This window comes from Electrophorus electricus, chromosome 8 (genome assembly GCF_041902795.1).
Source record: "Electrophorus electricus isolate QZ-2024a chromosome 8, ASM4190279v1, whole genome shotgun sequence".
NCBI lineage: Eukaryota > Metazoa > Chordata > Actinopteri > Gymnotiformes > Gymnotidae > Electrophorus > Electrophorus electricus.
The window spans coordinates 8,477,750-8,500,367 of NC_137504.1; the positions used below are offsets into that span (position 1 = coordinate 8,477,750).

The 22,618-nt window shown below is 40.0% G+C and overlaps 1 protein-coding gene across 2 annotated transcripts; it reads left to right on the forward strand.

Annotated features, from left to right (window-relative positions):
- Nucleotides 1-690: 690 nt before the first annotated feature.
- Nucleotides 691-21,837, forward strand: jam3b (junctional adhesion molecule 3b). Of its 2 annotated transcripts, XM_027005698.3 has the most exons (9): nucleotides 691-829; nucleotides 16,660-16,728; nucleotides 16,858-16,971; nucleotides 17,423-17,575; nucleotides 18,654-18,856; nucleotides 19,466-19,565; nucleotides 19,640-19,769; nucleotides 20,189-20,243; nucleotides 20,360-21,837. In XM_027005698.3, the coding sequence occupies exons 1-9, from the start codon at nucleotides 781-783 to the stop codon at nucleotides 20,393-20,395; spliced, it is 909 nt and encodes a 302-aa protein (XP_026861499.2). In that variant the 5' UTR covers nucleotides 691-780; the 3' UTR covers nucleotides 20,396-21,837. The 2 variants fall into 2 exon arrangements, with proteins under 2 accessions (XP_026861499.2, XP_026861489.2); XM_027005688.3 differs by lacking the exon at nucleotides 691-829 and having other exon boundaries at nucleotides 16,578-16,728.
- The last annotated feature ends 781 nt before the right edge of the window (nucleotides 21,838-22,618 follow it).

Below are 22,618 nucleotides of genomic sequence, written 5' to 3' on the forward strand. Positions count from 1 at the left end.
TTAAATTATCACAGTTCACTCGGAATGTTTTGCACATTATTTTACACACACACACACACACACACACACACACACACACACACACACACACACACACACACACACTATCTATCTATCTATCTATCTATCTATCTATCTATCTATCTATCTATCTATCTATCTATCTATATATATAATATATATATTATATCTATCTATCTATCTATCTATCTATCTATCTATCTATCTATCTATCTATCTATCTATCTATCTATCTATATATATATATATATATATATATATATATATATATATATATATATATATATATATATATATATAATGTGTGTGTGTGTGTGTGTGTGTGAGAGAGAGAGAGAGAGAGAGAGAGAGAGAGAGAGAGAGAGAGAGAGAGAGAGAGAGAGAGAGAGAGAGATTAGAATTGTGAAGGTTTCCAGAGAAACGGGATGTTTTGGACGTTTTCAACTGGTGCGTGCAACCAAAGCTTTTGAATTTGTAAGAGCAGGGACCAAATTTCGGCTGCATGACCTATGTATAGCACATTGTAGTTAGCAGACAGTATGATTTTACATATAAATAAATAAAGAGACGCTGGCTAAGACATCCCTGGCAGGATCATCTAAATATTCAGGTAGGTGATGCTTACTGTAGCCATGGGAACTCTAGCTACACAATAGCTGTGTTCGCCTCTCACACTCGCCTCAGTGCGCCCTCTCCAACCTCCCAAAGCTCTTTATTTTGCGCATGTACGGCTAAAGTGAACATTACATCGACTCCAAGATGGCGTTAACAAGGCTGACTTGCGTGCTGGTTCTCCTCAACATATATTGTAAGTAAATAATCTCTGTGGGGGAAAAAAAAAAAACATGCTTTACAAGCTGAAAATACTGGAAGTATTTTTAGTCTCTCAACCATGCTTTTTATACATGTTATAGATATAATCCGTCACATAAAATATACCAAAATGCTTAAAGGAAGTGGCTACCCATTTAAGACAACTAAACTATTAACCTAGCCAGCTAGCTCGCTGTTGATGTGCGCTTTTAAATTGGAGTGTTTAAAAGTACAATAACTGTCACTGATCCTAAATTGTACTCAGTGTTTTGTGCGCGCTGCTTTCTGTATTTCACCGTTTATTCGCGCTGAATGTTTCACAGCGTTGATCGAACTCACATCCCATGTCTAAGTACCTTGATAGAAATAATCCTACGAGCCTCTTTTGTCCAGGGATCTAGCTATTTACAGGTTTTTGGGACGATGTGTGGCTTTACAACTCTGGTTATCAGAAATATAGAGTAGTTTTAGTTAAGCACGTTGTTTGGTGTAGACTACACGTCCTTCTGAGAATTTTTCATCGTTCGAGATTTCGTCAGTCTCATCTATTGTCTGTACATTAAAACTTTCTTTAAAATAGCCAAACCTGGCATACAAATTTCGTGTTGTGGTCTTCATAAAGACCACGTTGTTTAAATACACTACATTCATGTCCAAAATATTGACAGAATGTTGAAAAGTTCTTAGTCGGTTTGCAGTTGCGAAATAACGGATTTCACCCGATGGTGTGGTGTCTGAGGACAGTCAGCGGGAGGAGCCGAATAAGGCCAGGCAGAGCCCATTAAGAGTGAAGCTCAGACTTAAGAGTTTTATCATTATCTAGCTTTGAAAATCAGTTTACCTTCAGCTGAGGGAGTTGTTGTTGTTTTTGTTTTTGTTACCTTATCTTTGGTAATTTGCACCGTTGCCGATTTTACCATATAAGGAGATTAAGAGCGCTACGGATTTCTTTCCTAATTAAATTCATACAATCAAATCTGTCCGATTCGATCCACTTTATCAGAACAAAGTTGGCAACATATTCTCCGTTCTGGTTTGAATATCTACTTACAACGTTCTGTGGCGTTTCTGAAATAAGTAGCAAGATTCGTTAAACTTGTAACCTATCCCTGTTTGATTGGAACAGAACACTGTCATGTGTTCATGTTTTTAACGTCATGTAGGCCTGCTCAATATGAATTATGTAATATATCGTGAGCTGTTTCTTTATTTCATTTACCGTGTATTGTATAGGTAGTAAATCTGTTACGAGGGGAAAGAAGCATTGCACTGAGATCAGTCGAGTGTAGGGACCGATTTAAACCACTCGATTGCAAGATAATTTCTTTAAAAATCTGCATCTGGTTATACCTGATTTAATATAAGGTCCCTTTCATTTCCATCTGTTTGCTATTTATTAGTATTAATAAATAATAATCTAGTATATATTAATAAAGAATAATATATTATTATTATTATTATAATTCTGGGGAAAAAACGTCTGTTTTACAGAACAAGATGGCAATTCATGTTTTGTGTCAAAAAGGTAACTACGGGACGTTATAATAACGGTGCTAAATTGTACTGGTTGGTAAGCCGTCAGAAAAATGCTAACAAAGCATTTCACAAATAGCAAAGTTCTGTGACAACTCCTATCGGATTTGGCGCACCATTGCTATGGCTTAGCTGTTTAAAAGCCATGCCTCTAGGAAGAACAGAGCTGGAAAATGCCGGAGCTGAACACCGCTCACCATTGAACAGTTTCAGCATAATGTAAACAGTGAAATTACTTTCTAGACATTTAGAAAAAAACACTTGTTCAAGTGAAAACCTTATATTTTAAAGCTGCTACAATATATGACTTTTGCCAGCAATATTTCGCCAATATGGCCTTGTGTTTTGTTACCTCAGTTATGGTGAGATCGGTAGGCTGGAAAAACGACATTATGGAAGAAAAAATCAGTGGCATGTAAGAAGACATTCAACAAGGTGCAGCTTTTAGCAAAGTGGGCGTTGGTTTCAAAAAGGATAAATTAATGACAGCATTTCCTCAAGAGGTATAAGGTGTTAGCTGCTTTCCCTCCCACTCGTAGATCCAGGGCAAATGTTCCTGTGGGTTTTGTAAAAAGCATTCTGGTCCTTCTGGAATACTCCATCGACTAGATACTCACATTTCAGTGAGTGCCAAAGATAAATGAGTGGCATGCATGAGAACACCATCCTCACATTTATTAAGGCAATGTTATGATAAGACCGTAGAGAAACACCTCTTCAGGTACTCAGGTATCCACAGAGTATTTTGTTTGTGTTTGTTTGTGTTGTTTGTGCTATGCTACAGCCATAGCACTCTCACTAGGTTGACCTCAGGTACACAGATTCTACAAAAGACAGGTATGAGTAAACTCTTGTGCCACCAGCTCTTTAGTCTAGAATCGTACCCCAGACACGGGGCACCACAGTAATCCCACGGGCACCACAGCAGTCAGTGTGATGAAACGCACCGAGTCTTCAAGAATAGCACGTCTGGTGGCCCATACAAAGAGTAATGTCCAGAAACAGCTGAACGTCTGTGGGCAGAAGTGGCTGGAGGAGGCCACTCACTCGGGGGTTGGAGAAATATCCGAGGCAGATCACCACGCCGCCGACGCTCGGCATAGGGAACAAATGTGGCATGCTCTGCCATAGTAGATCACAGTCTTCAAATATGCACTGGATCAGGAACTTTGGATTATATGTATTATCCCTTCTTTAACCAGTTAGGATAAGTACCAGGTGTACATTAAACTAAGAAAATGTGTCCGGAAAATGTCCAGCACGGTAGATATTTCTAAAGTAGAAAGTCATGTTAACTCATTACTAAATGAGCCATAAAAGGTGCTTTTTATCTCTTCTGTTTTGACTCCCCTTTTCCACTCGTGGTGAGCGGTGACACATGCTGGAGGGAAATGTTAGAACTTACACATTCATGGCCAGGAATGTCAAACATGCACATTCCCTGCATGTCAACAAAATTTCCATGTGTAAAGTTGGGCATTGATCAAAATAGTGCCTGACTGCTGCAGTGAGAATATGAATGCCTTGTCAATGCAAGATCAGCTCAAGCCTAACAAAAACAGACTTTTCTTTAATTTTCTCTCTCTCTGTCTTTCTCAGTGTATCTCCCCCATAACTTATCCTTTTCTCTCTCTCTTTGTCTCTCTCTCTCTCTCTCTCTCTCTCTCTCTCTCTTTCCCATATGCTTGCTTTTTCCCATTTGAAATGCTGGTTATTATAATAATTTTTAACATTACATTGTATATCTTTTAGCATAGCACAATCAAACTGCACCCACAACATTTGCTGCTTGTCAGTGATACTGCCTTATCAACAACTGGGTTTGTTAAGTTGTTTATTTAGATAACATATGATTGTTACACATTTACTCTAAATTCTAGATGATAGGTTTTTAAAGTCCCACTTAAGGAGAGTGTTTGAGTAACTTCCTGCTGGTGATCTTTATCTGGTCACATTCTCCCACTGGGAGAAAGTGCCAGTCCAGCATTCTCCCCGGTGTCTGCATGGTTTGACCAGCTGCTGGTGACCCCGCTCAGCGCATCAGGACCCCTATGGCCAAACCGTGGGATACTGCCACTCCCATGCAGTATTCTTTTAATTAAAGTTCAGCCTATGATACAGTGGATCAGTCTTAGGTTCATGCCATGTATTTTTAATTAGAGATAGGAGTTATGCTGTTTTCCTTTGTACTTGTTATATGCACCACATCACTGTCAGATAATTGCACTGGATTGAATCCCTATTTACAATGTAGTCACAAAGGCAATTATTGTTTCTAAAAATAGAATTGTGTGTCAGATCATGTAACTGCCCCTGCAATCAGACTGTTGCCCTGGCCTGCTCTGTGCTGTCAGCTAATAAGATATGAGATGCAATTTAAAATTGTAATAAAAGAAGTTATTACACATGGTAGAAAATCTCAAAATAGAAATAATAGTAATAAAAAAGATTTCAAGACTCTGCATCTTGAGCTCCTTCACTGTGCTTATGCCGAGAGCTCAAAGGTTTGGTAACGTCAGTGTCATCCTTGCTTGCTTTTTTCTCCCTGAAGAGGCATATGGCATTTTCAGACCTTGCATTGTAAGTCTCCTAACAAGTCTATCATCAGTACACAAAATGACAGCACAAACTACACAACCCCTGCCCCCCTGTGAGATGCCAGGGTGACAATGATTTAACTCCCTCTCAACGACAGATAACAAGTTCTAAAGTGACTTCTCAGAGGGGCAGATGACACCAGGCTAATGATAAAAAAAGATCAACGTAATTTTGTTGACTATCGCAGCAGTTTGAAAACATTGGGCAATGACAGCATGATTCACCTCTGACCCTCAAGAGGCAGACTAAAAACTGGTTCTATTTGCCAGAGGTATTTGCATACATTGAGGTAGAATGGTGGAGATTTATAAATTGTTGAGCAATCAGCTTTGTGACTAAAAGTAATTATGTGAGGAGCTGTCAAAAATGTTCAAACAGAAATTTCATCAGAACAATGAAATCAGTCCCCTGCATCACTTCTTACCCTGAAACATTCCATCAAATTATGTTTCATTCTTTTTATGACACTTGAGAGTTTCAAAAAGTCAAACATACCAGCGTTCATGTGCTGTGTTTACTTTCTGTGTGTGATATTGAGGTCGGATTAGCATCACATTCTACTGAATTCTATGAACCCTGTAGTTTCCTGAGGCCTGTGATTTATTATCAGTGCTTAGTTTAAAGTGCCTTGCTTAAGAATAATGCCTTCCTGTTCTCTGGTCTAAGCAATTTGGAACAGACCTCATTGCCTATGACATTCATAGTTGATATGTCAACAGAAACAGGACAAACAGAGAAACCTTGCTTTCCTCCTTATTGCAATCAGTAAATTCTCCTGGTATTCAGATCCTTCATTAGCACCAGATTTGCTTTGAGTATTCAGTTGACTGGTTGGATTGCACTGACAGATTAAAACCTGACCATTCAGCAAGTCTGGATAAAAGCTGACACTTAATGGCTTTGATGCTTACTTGAGGGAAATTAAGAAGAAACTGGCAAAAAAGCATACCTGAATTCTGCATGTTACAGTCAGTCAGAATTCAACAGCTTTTTGAAAAAGTCACATTTCAGACATTATTACTGATTTTGGGGTGATATAAGAGATCTTCTGAAACTTCTTATCAAATGATTTGGTTGCAAAAAAAGGTTGGGTTTTTTATGTAACTTGTTAAAGAATGCACCCAGAGTTCACTCAGTGAATGTTTCAAACACGACTCATCTTAGGACCTGCGTGTGGTGAGTACTGCTGTAGATCATGTGAGTGCATGACTTTATAAGTTAACAGCTACAGGTATTTTTTTCTGAGTTCACTTACCAGGCACTGGAGAAAAGCTGGATACTCAGAGGTCTACTTGCTACCTAATGGCAAAGAGGCTCCTACACTTAAGAAATTCCAGTAATGTGCATTGATTTCATATATGTGCCAAGCTTGTAACATGCCCATATAGCTATTGCAACCTTTACTAAACAGTTTAAACAGATAATGCAGGAGATAAATTGGGAGAGGCATATATGATGAACCAAGACTTACTCCAGGAAATAATGCTAAAACAGCGAGCAAACATAATAGCACAAAGGTTTAATAGAAAACAGCTTTGATTACCCTGGACTCAATGAAACATCAAGAATGCATGAGGAAATTAGGATTACAGGTATAGAGACAGATGTGTTTCTTTCTCATTTACTTGCATTTTTGTTTATGTATTTCCCTTGGAGAAGTTTAATGTTGCTTTGGCTAATCAAGATTCCTAAACATAGTAATGTAGTTGGTATATTAGCAAATATGTATGTATATTTATATATAACCAGGGTTTATGATTTACTATAAGTCTTGCAAATGTTTGCTTGTAGCTCATCTGGTAGTGAAGGTAACACAAGGTACTTGCAACATCTAAGTCTTGGGTTTGATTCCCAGGAAGTGCATACAGACACTGTCATCCTGGTAAATATATACAAGTTGCTCTGAATAAGAGTTGCAAAATGTAAATCATAGTGACATTTGTTTGAAAGCATCTACTCATTAAGTTTACTTTATGAATATGCTGCCAAATTAGTGTACTATACACTGCATACTTTAGCCCATATTAGTTAAGTCTGTTTATTTCTGTATCACTGAGTACATTCTGCTACAAGATGTTTTAATGCCTTTTTAAATATAGGAAGAAGAATCAGTTTAGATATACAAGTGAAGTATCTGTGAACCTGACCAACAAACTTTAAAATATTCTGGAAGTGTCAGGTCATGTGGCACAAATGGAGAGTTCATGTTCGTGACATTAAGAGTCCCAGCACTGTATGGCTTTGCCCTCTGCACAGGGCTTAACTGCGCAAGGCCTTGGACACCATGCATATGAGATTTACAGTCTCTGGGTTTGTTGCTCTGTGGATGTTTCAATGACAAGAACATAGATGTGTGTTTCTTGCAATATTAACAGCATAAAACATCTGAGAGAATAGAACAGACAAATAATTTATGGAGAAAATAAAGAGGTACATGACGCTTCATGCAAACAATGAGAGGATTGAGATCACTCAGGCATTGATGTGTCCATGTGACACGGGGGGGGGGGGGGGGGTTGCCTACAGTGGACTTTTCTGAGCTCTGGTTTGCTCTTGTGCTTTTCACATATTCATAACATCTTCACTCAGAATTTATGTTTTAGGGTAGATGTGCCCTTCCAAACCACCCTGGACAGTCTGCAATGCAGGGTCATTGGTGCAGAAAGGGCCAAGCATGTGGCTTCATTTCAGAACACCAACACCCAGGATCATCCCCATATGTGTGTGGGCAATAGCTTGTGGTTGGAAGTGAAAGATTTTTGCTAGTCAGAGGCTCTTGGTACACTGGGACTTGCAAGCCTGCCATTCCTAGATTGTGTCAACCCAGGCACCAGATGTGTGGAGAAGAGTGTGCCACTCTGTCTAAATCAGTTAAATCAGTGGCTCTCATCTAATTGAACTCTGCTTACTGGATGCTTGAGCTGGATACATTTTGGGAGTTCATGTAAACCAAAAGACACTTATCATGGGTGGAATTAATTGGCCTGTGCAGCTGCAAAGATTCTATCCAAAATTGGACTGACATTGCGGTAATGGGCTTGCCAATGACAAATATTCTTAGTAGTCAAGGGGATACAATTCCCCTATGAAGAACCTACTTACTCTTTAGTTTACATTATGTTTTCTAGGGCAGGAAAGACTTAGAGTTGACTAGATATGCTATCATAAAATGTTATAAAATCCTGCAAGGTTTTGAACATTGCATAACATAGCTCCACAATTTTATGATGCACAGAGGTCAGATGGGAAAAGTCATTGCACTGCCTCTATTATGGTTAAATATTCAGGATTATAGCATTAAGCCTCAGTCAAGCAAATAAAATGGTTTAAAGTGGTTCATTAATGTTTCTTTTGTTTAAGCTACAGATGTGAATATGACTTTTTTCTATGATCAAATCTGTACATGTAAATATAAAATGTGTCTATAATCTGCAGCATATATCAGAGCACAGTCCTGGGCTTCAGGCACATAAATAGATGTGCATAGAACCATGAAATGTAACAGTACATCACTTAGAAATTTCTAATCTTTTTCAGTGCATTTGATGTCACTTTTATTGTCCGTGTCATGTTTCATGGTGGCACAATTCGAAAGGTCATGGTGGATATTTCAGGAGTGGGAAAATAGTTAAAGCCACATTTGATGATCCCTGAACAACAGTATGCTTTCATAAGTGCCCCATGATTTGAAAACACACTCAAACTAAGCCAGATATAAAGAGGAAGATATAAAGAGGAAGTTGTAATGATGAATAGTTGCAGAATAACATTTGTACTCATGAAGTCTGTCTGTCAGGCACCATAGAGATCATAGAGCTTCCTTCTGACGGTGCGTCATAGTTCCAGTTTTCTCCGTCCCCCGGTCCAGTGGAATGTTCACATTTGTTTTAGATGCCCGTAGAATGGATGGCATGAAGCTCCTGGTGTTTTAGCTGAGCGTGGGAGTGCAAAGCATTTCCCATATGCTGGGGGTATCCTTCCGAGCAGGTGATGGATCCGTTCCTGTGGGTAGGTCAGTTGCAAGCATGGGGCTTAGATGGTTCCTCCTCCCCTCACCATCCACGTCCCTCCCACCTGTTTCACAGCAACATTCCCTCGTAGGCCTTTCAGACAGCTTATGCTAACTGTTTAAGTCTGGACAGTCTGGAGTCTGCCTCTGATCACACACCCCCTTACTCACACCTTTCATGCCTGGAGTTCTTCAAGTAAAGTAAGCAAATTTAGTGAAGCAAACTTTCATAATTTTAATATGTGAAGCTTGAGGCAAATATCTCAAATGAATATGTTAGGACATGCCTTGTTTTTTTAATTCCATTTATTTGGTAATGGCAAAGGAAATTTATCCCAGTTGCTCACACCAAAAACCAGTAAACAGAAAAGTTGCAATAGTTCTCATAATTAATAGCTCGCCCTGGTAAAGCTAGCCACTGTGTTTGGGTAATGACCTTTCAACACTGCAGCACAGAGGACAATGCATGCTCAAGGATTTGTGCTGTGGCTGCTGTTTTAGGGCTGATACTATCTCAGTGAGCAAAGCGAATGCTAGCCCTTAGCGCTTTGTACAGAGGCTCCTTCTGCTGCCTCAGATATTGGTCTGGGAAGATCACTATGCTGGTCTAGAGTTTCTTTTCATAGGTTGTTTTCAGTGCTTTTCCATGAAAGTAAAAATTATGTGACCCGGTCAAAGAAATAGCCTTTCTTGGCACCAAACATGAAAAATTACTATTACAGATCTTTGACAAGCAGTGTTCCTGATGTTTTCTAAAAGCATTCCAGTGGTAATATCACTGATGATGGGCTATCCTCACAGAGCTTTTAAGCAGGAAGTGGAGGAGATTATGAGTACACACCCACTAGATTAACTAGTCTGCACCAACATGTGCTGCTATTATCCACCTGTCAGATGAGCCTGCTACATATAACATACTATTATATATAGATACTTTCTGTTAGTGCTGGAATTTCTGTCAGTGAACATTAGTGTTCTATCACTGAACACTAAAATTGTCTACCCCTTGCACTTGCAGATTCATTATTTTCCCTGATATGACATACTATATACATCTTATTGAGAATTTTAACAGATATCTTGTGCTGGATCAGTGGTATTAAATCAGGCAAAATAGAAAATTGTTCAGTACAGTACGGTACAGAAGGCTCATGGTAGCTTTTTAAACTTCAGCTTATTCCCTTAACCATACTTAAGGGTTTGACCTGAGCAACATTTGTCCCAGAACTATGCAGTGATGGTGTCGGTGTGTTAACCCCTCGTATGAATTTCTATACAGTTTAATCCATCATTAGAATGAGGTCATCACAAAATGTCTTTAACTATTGAATGATGCAATCAGTAAACAAATAAAAGCTGGGCTATTTAATTCGAAAAGCACAGACACTCCTTTTTCACAGCACTTGGTAAAGGATCTGGTGCAAATTGCATTCCTAATTAGGATTAAGGAAGAGGTCAGTCTGCTTGGATGAGAATGTAAGGCATTTGCAGGAGCAGGGCTCATTCCATCTGTGCTGAGAGGAAGGAGCAGCTAATTCTGGCAGCGGCAGCACGGCGATTTGCAGATTTCTGTGGCGGCAGCTTCATGGTAAATACGGGATTCAATGAGCTGAATTAGGCCTATTGTCACTAATAAATAAGACCAAGTTTATTTCCAAAGATTAAACATCGCAGTGCCTTAAAACAAACAGTTTCGTCAGTTGTTTTTTTTTTTTTTTTTTACTATAAGTGGCTCTGTTGGTGTCTTCCCCAAGCCAGGAGGGTGAAAAACAAGTCTTGACTTGATCCTTGATTTCGTCCATGCTCACATCTGATTGCAAATAGCATGGTAGATATCTGGTGCTTTTACCTACCTGCAAATGTAACCAATTAGTAGGCTGTGCAATCTCTTCCTGGCATTGACAGCTGCTATAAATAGCAGAAGCTTCCCAAATGCTAACCTGTCCTCACCGCTACTAAAGAGTAACTCAGAGGCCTTCTGTTTCCAATTGTCCATGAGCATTGCTAACCCACTTTGACATGAAATATAATTATCATATTGTCTCCAAAAGTGCTTTAACATCCTCATAGTTAGTCTTTTTTTTAATTAGAATGTTTTCTCATTGCATTTACAGCATTAATATCTTTCCAACTGAAATGTGTTATGGTTAGTCTTTACAGTCATAGACAGTGAACAAAGAATGACTATGATTAGACCTATCTGTAGTAAATCTGTACTGAAAAACTACTTTGCCAGTGTAGATAAATTCAGTTTTTCCTTTTTCTTTACACTCTTTCTTTTCTAGTAAAATGGGCATACCACTGCAGTTCTGGAATGGTTTCATTCATTCACAATTGTCATCAAACACTTGATTAATTTACTATTCATATGCTCCTATTATCTAAAACTGTGTCACAATACAAAGGTTCTGTATTCATGAGGAGAAATGTGACAACAATGGGACAACAAACAAAAGGCCTATTTTTTTACAGGAAAACAGAGCAGTCTTATCTACCCAGAGTCATTTCAATTGCCTCGGAAATAGCCTCCTCTCTTCCCTGCGCTTCAAACTACTTCATTTCCTGTTTTATAGTTTTGTGTGTCAGTCAAGCGAAGCTATTCTTAAATATCCTGCAAGAGTTTATCTTAAATTTTGTATGTAAAATCACAGATGACTGGCCAGTGGTTGACCTGAACTGCAAGCCCGTTGCTGTGTCAGCTAAGGTGTAAGGGAATGTGAGATACATTTTGAGACTCACTCATTATCTTTGCCATCCTAAGAGCTCAAGTTAACTGGGGGACAAGATGAGCAGGACCTGGCGCAAATGCTTACGCTGACACAAAATGAAACGTTCCCAGGCATTTTGTGACACCATAGCCACCCTCATCCCTTTTCTTTGGCTCAGGCTGAGCCCAGGCTTTGACCTGGGTAGCTCAAAGATGCTCGGCCTCCAGCTGAAGGCCCCAGTCCTAGGGCTCACATTAGAGAGCCCATTGCAAGCATTTGCAAAATGCAGACAACATGAATGTAGCAGGAGAGCCTCCAGCTAATGGCGAACTACATGACAAAACAACCGATTTAGACGCAGTGCAAATGAGTCTTGCAGTACGTGATCCACTTCACCAAGAGATTAACAATAGTCTAATTCAGCCAGTGAGGTCAAGCTTATGTGCACGTTGATGTTCATCGTAATACTCTCATTGCTGTGCTTCTTAAAGGGGGGTGTTTTTTAGGAAAGCATGCCACCTTGTTCCCCACTACCCACTTTGAAGTGAAGCTTAGTGCCATTTGCTCAGCAGCTGAAGGAATATCTGAGCTATTGCCTTATCTTTATGGAGAGCTGCTATTTATAGTCCATCTGGAATGAGAAAGGGGTACAAAAGCCACCACATCCACTTCCAAACTCGGTTTTGTGGTTTCTGTCCATATGGATGAAATGAGTATTCCCTTCTATTCCTTTTGTTTCATTACTGTAATTATTAGTAGTGTAGTGGGAATATTTTTGTCCACTGGAGGTGCAATTTTTCTCATCAAGCTAATAAAAACCAGTCATCATATAAAAGGATTACCACCAATGCTACTAGAATGCTTCGATCACAGAGGTGTCTTATTCTGAACCAGGATTCCATTATCACATGCCTTCTCCAGAGATCCATCTAGGCCATTGCACCAAGTGTGGGGCTGAGCAGATGGTATGAATTTGAGGTGTAAATAGCAGGTCATTACTGTCATCGAATGAAATGGGGGCTACCCAGTTTATTTTATTTGAATATTTTACCTCTTATAGTGCTGGATATGTGCAATAAGCATATTGGTGAGTCAGGGCCACACTCTGGGCCCAGAATAAGTGACAGTATGTATGTTCACAGCTGTGAAAAGATCACTCATGCATAAAGCCAGTGAGTGAAAGCTAAAACAAGACTTTCTTATTGTCAGCAATTTTTACAAGGGGACTTGGGAGTTGCTCAGCTTCTCTTCCCCATTCACACACAACAGGTGGCTCCACTGGGCTGTAGATTATTTGTTTAGGGGCTAGCTAGAATTCCTGTGCTACTGTGTCAATTACTGGAGAAGCTAGCTCTAAAGTGAGTCATGTAAAAAAAAAATGTGCAAGAGAAATTCCATCTGTACATGGAATTCCTCTTTTCTCCCATTACTTCATGCTTATTTGGGCTTTGACAGTAAACTATGTATAGGTAGAGCATGATAAAGCAAGTACACACTAAGATAAAGCAAGTTGTTTACAGTTCCAGATATGGAAAATGGTAGTAACAATTCTCTATTGAAAATGTTTCATATGCAATCATATGGCTTAATCTGTCTGGAGAACCTGCTCCTCCAATTGATAAATCATTAGAATTCCCTAAGTCTTTGGTGTGATATGGCTGATATTTAGACACTTATTTGCAATGTGCACATGTTGTAGTTCTTGCTGTAGTATAAAATTAAAACCAATGGCCCAGATATTTCCTAATCTTGGAGAGATTCAACACTTTAGTTTCTTCTGAGGGAATACATGCCTCTCTGAATGTTGTAACATACTGTGAAAGCTGAGTGCAATAAACCAGTATCCCAGCAGAGGCACAGTGGGAGTTCCAAAAGTGACAACCGCGGAGGATTTGTGACCTCTTCCAGATCATGAACTGTTGGAAGCAGCAGCCGCACGGCTCTCTGTAGCGTGTTTGGGGTAGGCTAGAGTTAGAGAGCAGCTCCCCTGTGAAATGGGGCCTGGACACACTCCAGGGTTATATGGACAGCCTCCAAGCTCATACTGCCCAGTGTGAGTGACACTGACGCAGACACTGACTTGGGTATGTAATGAATGGCTCGAGGAGCACTTTGTCTTCAGCCCTGCCCTGAAGCACTGAATCAGTGCAGCATGTTTTTAAGAATAACCCTGAAACATCCACTTCATGGGTTGGGCTTCATGAACTAGATGTCTGTATGATTCCTGACAAACTGTACAGAGGCAGCCAAGGTTCTTCACTTGCCTGGTCGCTCTCTCATACATACATACATACATACATACATACATATATACATACATATATATATATATATATATATATATATATATCCATATATCCACCCCCCCCCCCCCGCGCTCTCTACTGATTACAGCTAGCACGTTGCCGTTTGGGTGTGGTACTTTTTAATCCCAGGACTGTGCAGGCTGCCAAACAACGTCATGAGCGTAGATTTAAGTTGTTGTTCTGCAGAGTTATCAGGCCATTTGCTATGGTTCATCATTATGAGCAAAGAGTTTTGCTGCTATGATATGAGGTCTGGATTGTATGGAGCATTACACTGATTTGTCTTGGCATTTTTTGTTGCCCTATTGTCCTATAAGTCACACAATGTTTTTTTGTGTTTGTCTTGTTTTAATGTGTTTTTTAACATGTATGTGAAAAAATGCAGAGATCTAAGTCAGGAGAAGCTTTATGTTCTGTGCATTATTTGTCAATTTCTCTCTTGCCTGTTGCAGTATTCCATGCCTGGGTTTTGTGAGCATTGCACTAAAATTACTAAAGAGCATCACTCATTCGTACAAAGGAAGGTTAAACTGTAAAGAAGGTTACATCCAACTCTACTCCCTAGAATACACAGAAAAGAGACTAAGTAGGTCACAGGCACCTGCCTACATTGAGGGCTCATTTATCCCTTGACTGGCGTCAGAGCTCAGAGATTCTCTAACATGACAAAGTGCGTGCTTAGATATCCTGATGGCTGGTGTGAGGTCCTGGAGATGGGGATGCAGTGTGGCAGTGTAGAGCTACTGATCACCCCAGTGCTTCTGCATGGGGCGGGGGAGGGACCCTGACAGGGATGTTAGAATTCAGGATGTGGCAAACAGAGAGAGGAGAGCAGAGGACATTCGCATGCCCCTCCCCATACAGTCACACAGTCTTCACATCCCCCGACGTGCAGTCAAACCCCAGCCAGGACTTGCCACACTAATGTCTGCTTGAGCCTCCATCTGCTGACCTGCAAACACTGGACAGGATGTCACTGTTAAGAGGATGTGTGTGCGCATGTGTGTGCGCGCGCGCGCGTGTGTGTGTGTGTGTGTGTTAAATGCTCAGCATCCTTCCTCATTAAGTTCCTGCAGTTATAGAATTCAGGCAGAAGTTTTTCCTGGTTAGCGTTTGTATAATGTGAATGTTGAAAAAGGCATTTTTGGTCTCGCTTCTCTTAAGGTACAATGTTCTCCTGTAATACACGTTCAAAGATGTGATGTGCTTTGACTTTTCACACTATCACTGCATTTCTAAGACGATCCTCTCAACCTTTTAAATGGGTGTCAACTTAATTTAAGAACTCAAGATTTGCTGAAGTGAACAAAGTTTTATTTTTTAACATTATTTTCAATATGATAAGACAGTTTTTGCCTCTCTTGTTGTCACAAAGTTTTATTATGAGACTTGTAAAAATTGTACATAATAAAGAACTTTTGTAAAAATTGTACATAATAAAGAACACAGCAAATACTGTGATATCTATCCTTGTTTAAATGTTTTGCTTTTTGAAATCCCACCAGTGACCCTGATGTTTCTGGTATGTCTTGACATTTGTGATACAGCTCTACTCTGATTTTGTTTGTTAGATATTCCATCCTGGTAGCTGCTCTTCATTTGTGCCAGCTCTGGGTGAAATGGGGGAAATCTCAAGAGTCTTATCCCAAAATACAACCATCAATGATTCACAGAAATGATTCTTAGCAATCAGTGTTATTAATGTTTCAGTGTCCTGATTAGATGCCCTTTTCTGAAACAAAGCACTGCATCTTGAACTGAGTTCCTGTCATTAGGTTGAGAGGATTGCGGGGAGAGAAATGGCCTTGTACTTGGCCAGCAGCCTCCTGGCAGCCATGCGGGTTGCGTATGCTCCAGGAGGCTAGAAAGCCTAAGAAGCTGCCTGTCATCCTTCAGCAATACACAACATCTGTGATGTGGCTAGTGTGTGTCTTAAAGGTTACAGAGAGCAGATGTTGGTAAAAGCAAGCATAAAGATGCTTGAAATGGCTGCCCCTGCCAGTCTGAAGTGCTATTAATGCACCCATCTCTTTTTATGGGCATAACACTTAAGATTTTTATCATGGGTTGGAGAGTTAGGGTGAAATGAGATGTTGTAACTTGTCTGTGTAGCTGGCTCCCATGACATAGTTAAGAGGAAATGTGAGGGTTTGGTGCTGTTCAACTCCTTTCCGTGACTCAGGGTATGCAGGCTGGTTTTAGATGAATGCAGGTCAGCATTTCATTCATTGTTTTCGTTTTCCTGGACAGTGATTCAGTTGGGTAACGTATGTCCATCTTAGGAAACCATCCTGTAATTATAGTAACACAATCATAATCTTGTGATTACTGGTGCGGTTCACAGGAAAGCGAAAGGTGACATAAGCGTCAAAGCGTTTGGACAATCAGCAGCCTGTTGAGGCTCTTTTTATAATCAACAGGAGTGGTCGTCAAAACTAAAAATGGATGGTAATGGATCTGCTAGCAGGACACAGGAGCGTAAAGTGTGTGGGTGGGGTACAGGCTCGGGATGCTGGGGGCAGAGTGTTAACTGAGTCCCATGGTATACATGTTCAGTGATACCAACAGTCTCAATGACTTCGCTTCTCATGAACATATAATCTCATGTCACTGTGCAGTGGAAAAAATGCCATAACACCAATGTTAATTCTCTTTATCTTCTTCATTACAGGCTATATCAGCATCTTGGCAGTGATGCTCACAACTTTAAATCAATCCCCATGGGCCAATGAATTTGAATGTAAGCACAAAAGAGATTTTTTTGTCTGTTAAAAACACTGAGGAACATCAAAAAACAATGGAGCATTTAGATTGTCTTGTCAAATAATGCGACCTTTCTGTACAAACCTTCTCTTTTTTTCTTGTATAGCAATTGAGCTGTCTTGCTTGATAAAATCAATCTCCACAGTCAGTCCCAGGATAGAATGGAAGAAGATTAAGGATGGGAAACCAAGTTATGTCTATTTTGAGAAACAAATAGCAGGTAATCTCAACAAACCATTCAACTGGACATGCATTACTGTATTGCAGTGGCAATACCATAGATGTGCATGCACACACAGAGCTTAATATACAAAAATAGTCCAGACCGACCCAAAGCCAAAAACAGAAGGGCATCCAGAATCAATGGACAAACAGAAAAAAATGGACAAATAAATCCCAAACCCAGAAAGGTAATACAGGTAAACAGATGACTCAGAATTCATCAGGGTAGAATGAAAGCGGAAGTCTGTGGTTGACTGTGTTGAAATCATGCCTGTGATTAGAAGTCCAGGCAATCTGGACAGGTCTTTCCACAGGGCGGTGTGGTATACTGCCTATCTGTATTTACATAGTTTTAGATTTTATATAATTGATGAAATATTACCACCTTTCATGTTTTGTCTCATTTTACAGTTACTGCACATAATTTTTAAATGACTTATTTCCTTTAGGTGACTTGGAGAACAGAGCAAAGATTCGAGAGCCTGCGACTTTAGTCATTCTTAATGCAACAAGATCAGACACTGCACAGTACCGCTGTGAAGTTACTGCCCCCGACGACCAGAAGAACTTTGATGAGATTCTGATAGATCTTGTCATTAGAGGTGAGGGAGATAAGAGCACTATAGTACTCAGCAGGAACATAATCCGACCAGGCATCCTAATTGGAATAAGCAATAACTGAGGCATGTCATGTAAAACTTTCAGTAATGTTGGAGTACAGTGTGATGATAAAACCTACAATTATAATAAGCATATTCTGACTAGAACCGATAATTCTTTTTCAAAATGTTATATGATAATGATATGCAAACATCAAGTTCAGAATAAAAGTATCATCAGTATATCTAATGCTGATATCAAAGTATTGGTATATCTAATTCTGATAATGTATATCTAATTTGCTAAGACAAAGAGAAGTCCAAGTGCTGGGTGATATAATTTTCAGACATATTGACAAACACACTCAACAACTTGATGTGCGTCTAATCTTTCTTGCGTATGTCTGACTTGTGTTTTCCTCAGTAATACTTCTTAAACATTTGTTTATATTGCTTACACTGGGTTTAATATTGGCACACTGTACTTGAACAAGAATATTTAAAATCATAATATTGTTCATCTTACTGGTGACTCCATCTGCGCTCTCTCCATTAGCTAAACGCTATTGGTCAAATACGTTAATGATTATATAAGTTTGTAGATCATGCAACAGTTCAACTGAAAAGAAAATACAGAGGCGCCACACGGTGGTTATTATTGAAACTTCATATACTTGTCTTTTATGCAATGTGCTTTACCATTACAAATACGCACTCTGTATTATTATAAGGCCATGATTATTAAAACTGCCCTAAGCTCAGCCCAAGCAGTCAACAGGATGGGGTTTGTTTTCTCTGAAATGGTGTTGTTGGTGTTCCCTGAGCTGCTTTGCTGTAAGCTGAGCTGGAGCACACTGTCCTGCCCGCCCTTGGCGTACGTTGGAGGATGCTTGCCTTGCCCTCCGCACCAGGCGTGTCCGCAGCTATATGCGGACATCTCCGAAACGGCATCCAAGTTTAATCAAGCAGCTAAAATGGGAAAGGACAGCGCAAGCATGGCCGGGATGCACCACACGCTGGCCCAGATGCTCCGGCATGGCCTATACTACCCTCACCTGCCGCCTTGTGTCCTGTGCCACAGTGAAGCCTGTGGTGCCCACATGCTACGTGCCCAAGTCTGTGCCAGTGGGGCAGTCAGCCGAGCTGTCGTGCATGGAGAACGAAGGCTTCCCCAAGTCCCAGTACCAGTGGTTCCGCAACCATGAGGAGATCCCTGAAGACCCCAAGAGCAGTCCCAAGTTCCTCAACTCATCCTACGTGCTGAACAGCGCAATGGGCACGCTGGTGAGTGCCGGAGGCTGGGGGCCAGTGTGGGATGTGCCTGAGGAGCCAGAAGGAATTGGGCATGGGGAGTTGGTAGGGAGATTATTGGGGGTGGCAGGGGCTGGGGGGTTGGGGTAATGGGGAGGGGTAGTGCTGGCGCCGGGCTAGGAGGAGGGGATATTTTAGGGAGCCAGTTGATGTGTGACGACCCCAGCCACGAGGGGAATCTGCTGTCCACACTTGCGCATTCCATAGCGCCATGCTTTGCCCTCTGTACTCAGTGGCCCACCCCAGCCAATCAACCTTCATACTGCCCTCCAAAGCCTGGCGGCGGCTGCCGCTGACTCCCACGGCTCTCTCCTCCACAAGAGACTGCCGTCTGCAGTGGTGGCGGCTTTACCACAGGTGCCGGCACTAGCCGCCGTCCCGGATCCGTATTCACTCAACCCTGCATCGACATATAGCCTAAACAGCATTTAACCTGCATGACTAGCTCTTTTTAGTGAATGGGATGTGTTTGCACAGTGGGAATCAATGCTTTCCAGATATTTTACGCCACTGCCTGAGAAACAACAGCATGTGCACAGTGGCAGGAGCTGAGAGTGGTGTTTTTTTTAATTACCCCTGCAGAAATTCAGTGATGTGAGAAAGGAGGATGACGCCCAGTATTACTGCAGAGCTAAGAATGAGGCAGGCTTGGCTCAGTGTGCCCCACAGAGGATGGAAGTGTGTAAGTCTCTCAAAACACACACACACACAAACAAACGGCCACCACTGTGCCCTTATGCTTCCCTCTCTTTCTAGACGACATTAACATCACCAGCATTGTTCTGGGAGTGCTGGTGGTACTGGTGGTCCTCTTGTGTATAACTGTGGGCATCTGCTGTGCATACAGAAGAGGTTACTTCACCACCCAGAAGCAGACAGGAAGCAAGTAAGTGACAATAGAAAAGAGCCTTTCCTGCTGATTCACATGTACACACATATCCCAGAGCTGGTTACTGCTCTGACCAGCTCAGTTTTTATCATTTCTTCTTTGGTCCTTTTTGCAGTTCAGTATATTTGCAGTTCAAATTATGCCGCCTTTACAACGTGGGCGATGATGTGGCAGCCCACATAATGTTACCAAAGGAACAAAGGGAAACTATAAAGCTGTTAATGCTAAGAAACCAACTAAATCTGCTGTCTTTGTTAGGCACATTTTCTAGGATGGTAATAGTATTGAACAGGAAAATGTAACTTTATGACAATTTGTATGTATAAACAATAATAAAAATACATGGTATTTATATAGCACTTTCAAAGGACCTAAAGATGATTAAAATGTAATAATACTCGTATTTTTTGCTTTAGTTACAAAGCTCCAGGAAAGAATGACGGAGTGGATTATGTCAGAACAGAAGATGAGGTAGGAAACAATGGTTCTATGTAGGCCTGGATCTTGTTGGCAGGAATCTTCTCCACACTGCTCTGAAGGTGTGGAATCCCCCGTCCATAATCTCACTCTAACCTCCTCTCTTTCAGGGGGATTTCCGACACAAATCCTCGTTCGTCATCTGAGGCAGGGTGAGGCGCAGACAAAGAAAGACAAGCATGTTGGTGTTGTGTGCAGTATCTCGGGCACACAACACGAGCCCAACACTCACACCCAGGAAAGACTCTTAGCAGCGCAGCTTTACAGCGCGCATGCAAAAACACAATTCAAGTTTGCCAAAGGTGACAATTCATCATTCACCAGTTAGACACATTCATCTCTATAGAAGACCCGTGAAATTTCCTCTTTTTAACCTTTTATCACTGAATGAAAAAGTGTTGCTTTCTTTTCAATAACAGCTTACTAGAAATCCAACAAGAACTAGAAAAGTGGACAAGTAATGAAAGTAATATAGTGTTATTGTATACATTTTGCTTTAAAAATTGCTTGTTGTTTATATAACTTTTGTTTTGTACCAGCTAAATGTGTCAGAATATTTTTTGATGGAATATATTTTAAAATGCCTATAGAAAAAATGTTTACTTTTTTAAATATTTGTAAATTACTAACACAGAAGCCAGTACATGTTTAATGTAATGGAAATAAATAACCATTTAACCTCTCTGTAGTTATCCTTAAACAGTCAGCCATACAAATTCTGTAGTTTAATAAATGACACTCAGCCATTTGATGCTTAGTTCCCAACCTTTCCATGTTTAGCTCTATTTTTCTTTACTCCAAATGACCTTCTGTAACATATTCAGTTTTACAGTTTTCTAATTTCGTATATATTCTTACGTTACTGCTGGGATCTAAATAGTACTAGTGTAAGGTTCCATGTTAATGTTTGTAGATAGTCTTAGCATTTTAAAAATGCCAGCAAAAAGCTGGAAATCACTGTAAACAGCCAATATGGCATGTCCTTCACTTTAAGTGTCCTTCTTTGCTCATTGTTCTTCTTGTACATAATGAATATAATGTCCAGGTTGTGCTCTTTCTTAAAAGTGAAGAATATTTTCAGTATTACTTTTTAATAAAACAGGTTTCTTGTGTTAGCTAACAAAATGTTGTGCTAGTTGTAAATAGACTGTTACCCAACCTGGTTATAAACAGTGTTCTGTTCGGTTTGAATGTAAAACCTCCAGAAAGAGGCAATCATGATGCTCTTTCCATGGTTTAGGGTGGATGAACTTACAGCCTGAGCATGAGAAAGAGAGGAGCTGCCTTGTAGGCTGCTATCTTTTACAGCAGCAAAATGGCACATTTATCAAATAAGTCAAACATGAAATATACATTTAAGAATATCTGAAGTACAATCAAAGCTGATACAAGCAATGGTGGTTCATATGTAATAAGTCAGGCATTTTTAATGAAGTTTGATCATGCACAAGTAGTTAGTAAAATAAGTAAGATAAAGAAAAAATTCCTCTTAAGTGCCTTCCAGTGTGGTTGAACAAGGATAAAAAAGCATCTTTAAATTATTGTATGCTGTTACATTTAATAAAAGATATGTCACTGTTTAATCCAACTACTTTCCAAATCAATTTATAATCCTTTTAAGTCATAGATATTTGTGAAACAATGGGTGTTTGAGAGGATTGATATGATGCTGTTTTCAAGTTTCAAGTTTGGTTTATTTGTCACATACATAGTTATACACAGTATAACTCGCAGTGAAATGGTTGAGAGTGCTCTGTCCAAACTGAGGAAAAAGAAAACAGGGGTGCATAGAGAAATATTCACCAACTCCTAAATAGAATTTAGGTTACTCTGATATCCAGGACACTAATCAGATTATTATTTTTTTTGTTCTTTGTAAATAGTTTTTAAAAATCAGTTCTGTTGCATTGATGTGCATCGATTTGAAAAATACTTTTGTGATTGAAATAGAAATAGAGATTTTATTATGCACTAGTGCCTAAATATAGCATGAAGAACTGTTCAATTTAGACAAAAGCACTATTATTGATGCAACAAATACACACTCAGAGACAAATGTACAGTTTACACACCTAGGTACTTGAATAGCAGAGTGGGGCATATGCATAAACTGATTACATAACGGCAGTTAAGACATTTAAACTGCATTATACAAGTTCCAATTTACTATTGTCACCTGAGTGTTCAGCTGGTAAAAGTAAATTGGACTGACTGGTTATGTGGAACATTGAACATATTCAAATATTGACTGGTCTTGGGAATAAGTGTATCTGGAGGTTAAATTCACATATTGTCTCCTTTCTAATTTCTGGGGGTTTGTTGTTGCTTTAAGGACTTTACTGAAACAAATTTCATTCACTGAATGTTAC

Coding starts and splice junctions, on each gene's coding strand:
- jam3b (XM_027005688.3), top strand. CDS start 16,593: ATGTCACTGTGCAGTGGAAAAAATGCCATAACACCAATGTTAATTCTC. Junction 16,729..16,857: donor ATGGGCCAATGAATTTGAAT/GTAAGCACAAAA, acceptor TTTCTTGTATAG/CAATTGAGCTGTCTTGCTTG. Junction 19,770..20,188: donor CAGAAGCAGACAGGAAGCAA/GTAAGTGACAAT, acceptor TTTTTGCTTTAG/TTACAAAGCTCCAGGAAAGA.